The sequence below is a fragment of the Macaca mulatta genome, chromosome X, assembly GCF_049350105.2.
Source record: "Macaca mulatta isolate MMU2019108-1 chromosome X, T2T-MMU8v2.0, whole genome shotgun sequence".
NCBI lineage: Eukaryota > Metazoa > Chordata > Mammalia > Primates > Cercopithecidae > Macaca > Macaca mulatta.
The window spans coordinates 155,678,447-155,691,203 of NC_133426.1; the positions used below are offsets into that span (position 1 = coordinate 155,678,447).

General features: G+C 37.8%; 1 protein-coding gene across 1 annotated transcript; it reads right to left on the reverse strand.

The window, feature by feature from the left end:
• Positions 1 to 10,118: 10,118 nt before the first annotated feature.
• LOC144338452 (uncharacterized) lies at positions 10,119 to 10,749 on the reverse strand. The gene is made up of 2 exons (XM_077988047.1): positions 10,577 to 10,749; positions 10,119 to 10,389 (listed from the first exon to the last, which is right to left on the reverse strand). The coding sequence occupies exons 1-2, from the start codon at positions 10,718 to 10,720 to the stop codon at positions 10,246 to 10,248; spliced, it is 288 nt and encodes a 95-aa protein (XP_077844173.1). The 5' UTR covers positions 10,721 to 10,749; the 3' UTR covers positions 10,119 to 10,245.
• Positions 10,750 to 12,757: the final 2,008 nt, after the last annotated feature.

Below are 12,757 nucleotides of genomic sequence, written 5' to 3' on the forward strand. Positions count from 1 at the left end.
ATTCATCAAAGTTGAAATGAAGGAAAAAATCTTAAGGGCAGCCAGAGAGAAAGGTCAGGTTACACACCAAGGGAAGCCCATCAGACTAACAGCAGATCTAATAGTAGAAACTCTACAAGCCAGAAGAGAGTGGGGGCCAATATTCAACATTCTTAAAGAAAATAATTTTAAACCCAGAATTTCATATCTAGCCAAACTAAGTTTCATAAGTGAAGGAGAAATAAAATCCTTTACAGACAAGCAAATGCTTAGAGATTTTGTCACCACCAGGCCTGCCCTACAAGAGATCCTGAAGGAAGCACTAAACATGGAAAGGAACAACCGGTACCAGCCACTGCAAAAACATGCCAAATTGTAAAGACCATCGATGCTAGGAAGAAACTACATCAACTAACGAGCAAAATAACCAGCTAACATCATAATGACAGGATCAAATTCACACATAACAATATTAACCTTGAATGTAAATGGGCTAAATGCTCCAATTAAAAGACACAGACTGGCAAATTGGATAAAGAGTCAGGACCCATCAGTGTGCTGTATTCAGGAGACCCATCTCACATGCAGAGACACACAGATGCTCAAAATAAAGGGATGGAGGAAGATCTACCAAGCAAATGGAAAACAAAAAAAGGCAGGGGTTGCAATCCTAGTCTCTGACAAAACAGACTTTAAACCAACAAAGATCGAAAGAGACAAAGAAGGCCATTACATATTGGTAAAGGGATCAATTCAACAAGAAGAGCTAACTATCCTAAATATATAGGCACCCAATACAGGAGCACCCAGATTCATAAAGAAAGTCCTTAGAGACCTACAAAGAGACTTAGACTCCCACACAATAATAATGGGAGACTTTAACACCCCACTGTCAACATCAGACAGATCAACGAGACAAAAAGTTAACAAGGATATGCAGGAATTGAACTCAACTCTGCACCAAGAGGACCTAATAGACATCTACAGAACTCTCTACCCATAATCAACAGAATATACATTCTTCTCAGCACCACATCGCACTTATTCCAAAATTTACCACATAGTTGGAAGTAAAGTACTCCTCAGCAAATGTAAAAGAAGAGAAATTGTAACAAACTGTCTCTCAGACCACAGTGCAATCAAACTAGAACTCAGGACTGAGAAACTCAATCAAAACCGCTCAACTACATGGAAACTGAACAACTTGCTCCTGAATGACTACGAAGTACATAATGAAATGAAGGCAGAAATAAAGATGTTCTTTGAAACCAATGAGAACAAAGATACAGCATACCAGAATCTCTGGGACACATTTAAAGCAGTGTGTAGATGGAGATTTATAGTGCTAAATGCCCACAAGAGAAAGTAGGAAAGATCTAAAATTGACACCCTAACATCACAATTAAAAGAACTAGAGAAGCAAGAGCAAACACATTCAAAAGCTAGCAGAAGGCAAGAAATAATTAAGATCAGAGCAGAACTGAAGGAGATAGAGACTCAAAAAACCCTCCAAAAAATCAATGAACCCAGGAGGTGGTTTTTTGAAAAGATCAACAAAATTGATAGACCGCTAGTAAGACTAATAAAGAAGAAAAGAGAGAAGAATCAAATAGATGCAATAAAAAATGATAAAGGGGATATCACCACCAACCCCACAGAAATACAAACTACCATCAGAGAATACTACAAACACCTATATGCAAATAAACTAGAAAACCTAGAAGAAATGGATAATTTCCTGGACACTTACACTCTCCCAAGACTAAATCAGGAAGAAGTTGAATCCCTGAATAGACCAACAGCAGGCTCTGAAATTGAGGCAATAATTAATAGCCTACCAACCAAAAAAAGTACAGGACCAGACAGATTCACAGCCGAATTCTACCAGAGGTACAAGGAGGAGTTGGTACCATTCCTTCTGAAACTATTCCAATCAATAGAAAAGGAGGGAATCCTCCCTAATTCATTTTACGAGGCCAACATCATCCTGATACCAAAGCCTGACAGTGATACAACAAAAAAAAGAGAATTTTAGACCAGTATCCCTGACGAACATCAATGCAAAAATCCTCAATAAAATACTGGCAAACCGAATCCAGCAGCACATCAAAACGCTTATCCAACATGATCAAGTGGGCTTCATCCCTGGGATGCAAGGCTGGTTCAACATACGCAAATCAATAAACATAATCCAGCATATAAACAGAACCAAGGCAAAAACCACATGATTATCTCAATAGATGCAGAAAAGGCCTTTGACAAAATTCAACAGCCCTTCATGCTAAAAACTCTCAATAAATTAGGAATTGATGGAACGTATCTCAAAATAATAAGAGCTTTTTATGACAAACCCACAGCCAATATCATACTGAATGGGAAAAAACTGGAAGCATTCCCTTTGAAAACTGACACAAGACAGGGATGCCTTCTCTCACCACTTCTATTCAACATAGTGTTGGAAGTTCTGGCTAGGGCAATCAGGCAAGAGAAAGAAATAAATGGTATTCAGTTAGGAAAAGAAGAAGTCAAATTGTCCCTGTTTGCAGATGACATGATTGTATATTTAGAAAACGCCATCGTCTCAGCCCAAAATCTCCTTAAGCTGATAAGCAACTTCAGCAAAGTCTCAGGATACAAAATTAATGTGCAAAAATCACAAGCATTCTTATACACCAGTAACAGACAAACAGAGAGCCAAATCATGAATGAACTCCCATTCACAATTCACAATTGCTTCAAAGAGAATACAATACCTAGGAATCCAACTTACAAGGGATGTGAAGGACCTCTTGAAGGGGAACTACTGCTCAGTGAAATAAAAGAGAACACAAACAAATGGAAGAACACACCATGCTCATGGATAGGAAGAATCAATGTTGTGAAAATGGCCATACTGCCCAAGGTAATTTACAGATTCAATGCCATCACCATTAAGCTATCAATGACTTTCTTCACAGAATTGGAAAAAAACTGCTTTAAGGTTCATATGGAACCAAAAAAGACCCCGCATTGCCAAGACAATTCTAAGTCAAAAGAACAAAGCTGAAGGCATCAAGCTACCTGACTTCAAACTATACTACAAGCCTACAGTAACCAAAACAGCATGGTACTGGTACCAAAACAGACATATAGACCAATGGAACAGAACAGAGTCCTCAGAAATAATACCACACATCTACAGCCATCTGATCTTTGACAAACCTGACAAAAACAAGAAATGGGGAAAGGATTCCCTATTTAACAAATGGTATCTACTTATGGATAATTGGCTAGCCATAAGTAGAAAACTGAAACTGGATCCTTTCTTTACTCCTTATACAAAAATTAATTCAAGATGGATTAGAGACTTAAATGTTAGACTTAATACCATAAAAACCCTAGAAGAAAACCTAGGTAATACCATTCAGGACATTGGCATGGGCAAGGACTTCATGTCTAAAACACCAAAAGCAATGGCAACAAAAGCCAAAATTGACAAATGGGATCTAATTAAACTAAAGAGCTTCTGCACAGCAAAAGAAACTACCATCAGAGTGAACAGGCAATCTACGGAATGGGAGAAAGTTTTTGCAATCTACTCATCTGACAAAGGGCTAATATCCAGAACCTATAAAGAACTCAAACAAATTTACAAGAAAAAAACAAACAACCCCATCAAAAAGTGGGCAAAGGATATGAACAGACATTTCTCAAAAGAAGACATTCATACAGCCAAGAGACACATGAAAAAATGCTCGTCATCACTGGCCATCAGAGAAATGCAAATCAAAACCACAATGAGATACCATCTCACATCAGTTAGAATGGCAATCATTAAAAAATCAGGAAACAACAGGTGCTGGAGAGGATGTGGAGAAATAGGAACACTTTTACACTGTTGGTGGGACTGTAAACTAATTCGACCATTGTGGAAAACCGTGTGGCAATTCCTCAAGGATCTAGAACTAGAAATACCATTTGACCCAGCCATCCCATTACTGGGTAGATACCCAAAGGATTATAAATCATGCTGCTATAAAGACACATGCACACATATGTTTATTGCAGCACTATTCACAATGGCAAAGACTTGGAATCAACCCAAATGTCCATCAGTGACAGACTGGATTAAGAAAATGTGGCACATATACACCATGGAATACTATGCAGCCATAAAAAGGGTGAGTTCGTGTCCTTTGTAGGGGCATGGATGCAGCTGGAAACCATCATTCTCAGCCAACTATTGCAAGAATAGAAAACCAAATACCGCATGTTCTCACTCATTGGTGGGAACTGAAAAATGAGATCACTTGGACACAGGAAGGGGAACATCACACACCAGGGCCTACTGTGGGGAGGGGGCAGGGGGGAGGGATAGCATTAGGAGATATACTTAATGTAAATGATGAGTTAATGGGTGCAGCACACTAACATGGCACATGTATACATTTGTAACAAACCTGCATGCTGTGCACATGTACCCTAGAACTTAAAGTATAAAAAAAAAAACAGATTTATACCTTTGTTTTCTTCTAAGAGTTACATAGTGTTAGCACTTATATTTAGGTTTTAATATATTTTGAGATTTTTTTTATATGGTGTGAGGGAGGAATTCAAATCCTTCTTTGCATGTGGATGTCCAGTTGTCTCAGCACCATTCACTGAAAAAAACTAATTGATAGACCATAGATACAGGTTTTACCATAGACTTCTCAATTCAGTTCCATTGCTCTATATGTCTGTCTTTAAGACAGTTCCACGTTTGTTGATTACTGGAGATTTATAATAAGTCTGAAAATAAAGAAGGGTGTATCCTTCAACTTCCTTTTCATCCAAAAGGGCTTAAATTATTCTTGGTTCCTTGTATTTCCATGTGAATTTTAGGATCAGCTTATCCACGTCTAGGAGTATCTTTTTCATTCTTTTACTTTCAATTAATTAATGTTCTTGAAACTAAAGTGTCTCTTGTAGACAGCTTATAGTTTGATAAAGTTTTGAAATCAATTCTGCAAATCTCTGCCTTTTAATTGCAATGTTTAATCTGTTTACATTTAATGTAATTACTGGTAAGGCAAGATTTATTCTTTCATTTTGCTATTTATTTTCTATATGTAAGTTATTTTTGTTTCTCAATTCCTCCATTACTGCTTTGTATTGTGTTAAAAATATATTTCATAGTGTACAATTTTTGTTTGCTGTCATTTATTTTACTGTATATTTTTTAGTTATTTTCTTAGTGTTTTTCCTGAGGATTACCCTTAACATATCAGTTTATAAAATTCTAGTGCAGATTAATTCCAACTTAATTTCAGTAGTGTACAAAGACCTTACTCCTTTAAGGAACGTTTCCTTCTTATACTATTATAGTCAAAAAATATATCTTTTTATTTGTGTGACCCTCAACTAGATTTATAATTATCGCATCATGCAGTAGTCTTTTAAGTCAAATGGAATTGAAATGGTATCATAATGAAAAATGCACTTATACTGGTTTAGATCACCTACATAGTTATCTTTAACAGTTTTTTTTTTTAATTTCTTTATATGGATCTAGGTTGCAATCTAGTTTTCTTTTACTTTTGTCTGAAGGTCTGCTAGTTACACATTCTCTCAACTTTTTGTTTACCTTGGAGTGTCTTAATTTCTTGTCTTTTAATGACAGTTTTTCTGTATACCGAATTCTTGGTTGACAGTAGTTTTTATTTTTTCTCAGCATTTTGAAAATATTATCATACTGTTTTCTGCCTCCATGGTCTCTAATAAGAAATCAGCTGTTGATCTCATTAAAGTTCACTTGTAAGTGATGGGTCACTTCTCTCCTGCTGTTTTCAAGATTCTTTCTTTGTCTTTGGATTATTTTATTATGCTGAGTATTGGTGAAGATCTATTTGTGTTTCTCATATTTGGAGTTTATTGAGCTTCTTGGATGGGCAAATTAATTTCATCAAATTTGGGAAGTTTTTTCATTGTATCTTCAAATATTATATTAACATCTTTCTTTCACTCCTCTTCTGGGACTTCCATTATGCATATTTTGGCACACTTGCTATTATTGCACAAGTCACTGAAGCCTTGTTCATTTTTCTTCATCTTTTTTCTTTCTGTTCCTCAGACTAGAAAATCTCAGTTGAACTAATTTCAAGTTACTTATTCTTCTGCCCACTCATATCTGCTGTTGAGCCTTCCTTATGAATTTTTCATGTCAATTATTTCCCCCCAGAATTTTTATTTGCCTCTTTTAAATTTATATTTCTTTACTGATGGTCTCTATTTGTTGTGACATTGTTCTCAAACTGCTCTTTAGTGATTTAGACATAGCTAAGTTTAGCTTTATGAATCTATTTAAATAGGTGATCTGAAGGTTTTGCCCAGTAAGTCCAATTTGGGGGCTTCTTAAAGGATTATTTCCATTGATTGCTTTTATACTTGTATATGGGTCATACATTCTTATTTTTTTATGTCACATAACTTTTTGTTGAAAACAGAATAGTTCAAGTAATAATATAATTTAGATATTTGCCCTGCTCAAATATCATGTTGAAATTTAATCCTCAATGTTAGAGATTGAGTCTTGTGAGAGCTGTCTGGATCATAGGGGCGAATCCTTAATTGATGGTTTGGGCTATCCCCTTGGTGGTAAGTGAGCTCTCTCTCTCAGTTCACACAAAATCTAGTCACTTAAGAGTTTGTGGCACCTTCTCCTCAACTCTCTGTCTTTTGCTCTTGCTTTCACCATGTATGATGTCTGCTCCCCCCTCATCATCTACCAGAATTGTAAGCTTATTGAGGCCTCCCTAGAAGCTGAGCAGATGCCAGCACCATGCTTTCTGTAAAGCTTGATGAACTGTGACCCAATTAAACCTCTTTCCTTTATAAATTATCCAGTCTTGGTTATTTCTTTATAGTGATGTAAGAACAGCCTAACACATACAAAAAGTTGGTAATGAGGAGTAGGGCATTGCTACAAAGATACCTGAAAATGTGGATACTACTTTGGAACTGGATAAAAAACAGAGGTTTGAAGAGTTTGGAGGGCTCAGAAGCAGACAGGAAGATGAGGGAAAGTTTGAAACTTGTTAAAGACTGGTTAAACAGTTATGACCAAAATGCTGATAGAGATACAGTCAGTGAAGGACAGGCTTATGATGTCTTAGAAGGAAATGAGAAATTTATTGGGAACTGGAGCAAAGGTCAAGCATGTTATGCCTTAGTAAAGACCTTGGCTGGATTTTTTCCATGCCCTATGGACTGTGAAGGTTTAAACTTGAAAGCAATGACCTACAGGATCTGGTGGAAGAAATTTCTAAGTGGCAAAGTGTTCAAGATGTGGCCTGGCTGCTTCTAACAACTTATGCTTAAATGTGGGAACAAAGAAAAGACTTAAAGTTGGAACTTATATTTAAAAGGGAAGCAGAGCATACAAGTTTGAAAAATTTGCAGCCTAGTCATATGCCAAAGACAAAGCTTTTTCAGGAGAGAAATTGAAGCAGGCTGAGGAGCAACCACTTGATAGAGAAATTTGCATAACTATAAAGGAGCCAAGTGTTAATAACTAAGACAATGGAGAAAAAGCCTCTAAGGCATTCAGAAATCTTCTAGGCAGCCCCTCTTATCACAAGCTCTGAAGCCTCGGAGGACTGAATAGGTTCATGGGCCAGGCCCAGGTTCCTGCTACACCACACAGCCTTGGACACTGCTACTTGCATCCAGGCTGCTCTAGCTCCAGCCGTAGCTCAAACGGACCCAGGTACAGCTCAGGCTGCCACTTTGGAGAATGCAAACCATAGGCCTTTGTGGTTTCCACATGGTGTTAATCCTGTGGGTACACAGAGGGCTAGAGTGAATGAAGCTTGGGAACCTGTGCCTAGATTTCATGAAATGTATGAGAAAGCCTGGGTACCCATGCAGAAGTCTGCTGCAGGAGTGGAGCCCCAGAGAGAACCTCTACTAGGGGAGTGTAAAGGGAAAATGTGAGGTTGAAACATCCACACAGAGTCCTCAATGGGGCCCTGCCTTGTGGAGCTGTGGGAAGGGTGCCACAGCTCTTTAGACCCAAGAATAGTAGGTCTACTGGGAGCCTGCACCCTCAGCATGGAAAAGCTAGTCAGTCAACTCCAGGCCTTGAAAGCTGCCTCAGGGACTGAACCCTACAAAGCCATGGGGCAGAGCTGCCCAAGTCCTTGGGAGCCCACTCTTTGCACCAGTGTGCCCTATATGTGGGACATGGAATCAAAGACAATTATTTTGGAACATTAAGGTTTAATGACTGCCCTGCTGAGTTTTGAACTTGCATAGGGCCTGCAGCCTCTTTCTTTTGGCTTAATTCTCCATTTTGGAACAGGAATGCTTACCCGATGCTTGTACCCCCATTGTATCTTGGAAGTAAATAGCTTGTTTTTGATTTTACAAGCTCATAGGTGGAAGGGACTTGCCTTGTCTCAGATGAGATTTTGGACTTTGGGTTTTTGAGTTAATGCTGGAATGAGTTAAGACATTGGGGGGACTATTTCTAAATAGATAAGTATACTTTAAAATGTGAGAATGACATAAGATTTATGAGGAGCCAGGGGTGAAACAATATAGTCTAGATATTCTACCCACCCAAACCTCAAGTTGAAATATAATCCCCAATGTTGGAGGTGGTGCCTGGTGGGAGGTGTTTGGATCATGGAAGCAGATCCCTCATGAATGGCTTGGGCTATCCCCTTGCTGATAAATGAGCTCTCATTCTGAGTTCACACAAGATCTGGTCTGTGGCCTCACATGTGGCATTAAAAGTGTGTGGGGGCCAGCACGGTGGCTCACACCTGTAATCCCAGCACTTTGGGAGGCAGAGGCAGGAGGATCACCTGAGGTTAGGAGTTTGAGACCAGCCTGGCCAATGTGGTGAAACCCCGTCTCTACTAAAAATGCAAAAATTAGCTGGGCATGGTGGTGGGTGCCTGTAATCCTGGCTATTCAGGAGGCTGAGGTAGGAGAATTGCTTGAACCCAGGAGACAGAGGTTACAGTGAGCCAAGATCACACCACTGCATTCCACCCTGGGCAACAGGGCAAGACTCCATCTCAAAAAAAAAAAACAAAAACAAAAGTATGTGGCATCTGTTCCTCTCCCTACTCTCTCTCTCTCTTGCTCCTGCTTTCACCGTATGTCTTCCTTGCCCCCCCCTTCACCTTCTGCCATGATTGTAAGATTCCTGAGGCCTTCCTAAAAGCCAAGCAGATGCCAGCACCAAGCTTTCTGTAAAGTTTGCAGAACTGTGAGCCAACTAAAGCCCGTTTTCTTTATAAATTACCCAGTCTCAGTTATTTTTATAGCATTTCAAGAATGGCCTAACACAAATGATATAATGTGGCAATTCTTGAAATCAAATTTTCCCTATTTCCTTGGGGGTTTTTGGTGTTGCTTAATGTTTGTTTGCTTGTTTAGTGACTTTTCTGAACTATTTCTGCAGTCAGTAGCTTTTCTTGTATGTAGCCACCACCAAAGTATCTATTCTTTTAGTTTAACAGTTGGCTAATGATTGGACAGATATTTTCTTAACCATAGTAAGATACTGCTGCATCCCAAATTTTCTTAGCAAAAAATATGGCATATTCCATATTGGGGCTGTGGCATTTAAACACCATTATTTTAGTGTTTGGAAGTTTTGTCAAATTTTATTAGGGTTAGTTTAGGGTCTTTTCTTAGAGCATTTAATTCCTTGTTACATAGTCTGAGGGAAAGCAAACACCACTATGAAATAGGTGGCCTGGAGATGGTTTCTTTGTCCACCTTTTTTAGGAAATGATACTGTCACCCAACACACATTACACTTCTCCCCATTTGTGTTCTGGCAGCCTAAACCCTAATGTCATCCCCATGCACAGACACACAAACAGAAACACCAAGCCCATTTCTTTTCTTGCCTATGGGTTATAATGTTAAGAATGGAAATTTTTCTTCAGTGCTCAATGCTCACCTAGTCCTTATCCCCAACTTTTGCCTCATGGTAGACCTGCAAATATGTCTACCTGTCAGTATATAAACCTACGGGCAGGTCAACCCCCTGCAGTTCTCCAGGACTTCACTTTGCTTCTGTCTCACAAACTTGCCTCTTCCCTTCCTTCCCTCTTTTCCCACAATCAGATAACTTAGAGATACATACACATGTTCTGAAATAAAGGGTTTTTCATAACATTTTGATTTTGTTTTAATTACCACCATCGCTGTTTCATTATGCTGTTGTATCTTGTAAGAGTGTCATTTTTTTGCAGCATCTTGGGCCTGACCTGAGTGCTTTGGCTCCTACTCAATCTTTGCTAGTGGCCGAAACTTCTTGGCTCTTTTCACTCTTTTTACCTTTTGTGGAATTTCTGTACTAGTACTAGACGATTTTTTTCTTGAACTCCCATGAAGCAGTCGTTTTATCGCCCTCTGTATCTTCTTCACCTGAAAGAGCAACAGAGTGATCACAGAAGGACATTGTGTTGGAGGAAGTAGATAGGCACTGAATGAGAAGAGGAGCTTTGTAAAAAGGGACATGGGCTAATGAGGCAGTTTGTGCCAGGCAAGTAAAGCGTAGGAGTCATAGGGGAGGGTGGATCAAGGGAAAAGAGCCTAAGTGAGGTGGTCTCACCTTGCCCCCATTTCTGGCCCTGGGTTGACAGGATTTCTTCGTCTTGTTCTTCCCTTTTGTGCTTGAGATTAATTGTTTTGTGCTTGGGTTTGATTGTTCCACAACTTTGCTAGATTCCTTCAATTTTCTAGTAACTTTAGCCATGTTGAAACCCCACAGTAGTCTTCTCTACCAGCATATAAAATGCTCATCCTCAGAACAATGAGGAGCCACACCCTTTAGCTTTATTTGTTCATCTAGGCACTTCCCCTGGCCAGGAGGAGTTAAAGGAGCTGTAGACATCACAAAGCACTCTTGGCTTCTGCCTAATGGTGAGGATGCTGGGGAAATCCATGTGCTCTGGTTGGAGACAGTGGGCATTTCCTTAACATCCCCACTAAAAAGTCTTCCCAAAATGACCTGTAACCCTTTCTCATCACCTGTACAGATGGCAAGAAAAAAGTGATGCCTCCAAGTCTTTCTCCATAGCCACTTCCATTCCATTTTTATTTTGTTCTCTCCCATCCTTTATCATGACCTAATATTTTGGATATCTTACCTAAAATCTCTCCAAGAAAATGTGATTATATTTAAGTTTTTGTGTAGATATAAATCACCTTATTCCCCTTCAAAAGATTTATCTTATGCACCTTGAAGACAATTTTATTCTTGGCTATTACACAAAACTTCCCATCTCACCTTGTTTTTCCAATGTATGTATAGACCTCTTCAATTTTTCTATTGTTTCAGATTGACATAGCAGCTCCTATCAGTCATGAAAATATTATGATACTGGCATAAAGACAGACATATAGACTAATAGAATAGAAGTAAGAGGCCAGAAATAAACCCATTTATCTATGAAAAATTGATTTCTAACAAAGGTTCAAAGACAAATCAATGGAGAAAGAATAGATATTTCAACAAATGATATTGTGGAAACTGGATATTCACATGCAAAATAGTGAATTTGGACCCCTAATTCACATCATATACACAAATTAATTTAAACTGGATCAAAGAGCTAAATATAAGACCTAAAACTATAAAATTATTTGAAGAAAACATAGGCAAAATTCTTCATGACCCTTCATTCAGCAATAGTGTCTTAGAGTATAACACCAAAGGCACAAGTAACAAAAGAAAAATTTGATAAGTTGACATCATCAAAATCAAAACCTTGTGATTCAACAGATAAAATCAAGAAAGTGATAGACGATGCATAGAACGGGAAAAAATTTTTGCAGATCATACATCAGTAAGTGAAATTCATGTAGAATATATAATATAAAGAACTCTTACATCTCAATAATAATAATGTTATCCAACTTAAAAAGTGTACAAGAGGTATGAAAAACATATCTCAAATGGCCAATAAGCAGACATCAATATAGTCAGCATCAGTAGCCATCATGAAAATGCAAATCAGAACCACAATGAGATACTGCTTCACATGCACTAAGATAGTAATAAGAAAAAATGACAGATAATAAGATTTGGTAAAGTTGTGAAAAACATTAGCCCTCATATCTTGTTTGTGGGAACATAAAGTGGTATAGAAGTTTTAAAATATAGTCAGCCAGTTACCCAAAAAAAGCTAAACATAGAATTATCATATGATCCTGAATTCCCACTCCTAGGTTAGTACAAAGAAAAATGAAAATTATATTCTGACAAAAACTTGTACATGAATGATCATAGCAGCATTATTCATAATGGCCAAAAGGTGGAAACAACCCAAATGCCCATCAATTTGAAAAATGGATAAATAAAATGTGGTATAGGAATATAACAGAATATTGTTTGGTCATAGAAAAAATGAAATACAGGTATATGCCACAACATACATAAATGTGAAAATATTATGCTAAGTGAAAGAAGCCAGTCACAAAGGATTATATATTATATGGTTCTATATGAAATATTCACAATAGGCAAATTTATAGACAGAAAAGAGATTAGTAGTGCCTTAAGGTGATCAAGGAATGAGGAAATTTAGAAGTGACAACTAAGGGACGAAGTGGTGTTGTTAGGAATTATGAAATTATTATAAAATTGATTGATTGAGGTGATGGTTGCATAACTCTGTGCATATATTAAAAGCCATTGAATTGTCCACTTTAAATAACTGAATTATATAAAATGTAAATTATATTTTAACAAAGCTGTTAAAATTAATATGAATTTTCCTCACAAAAATAA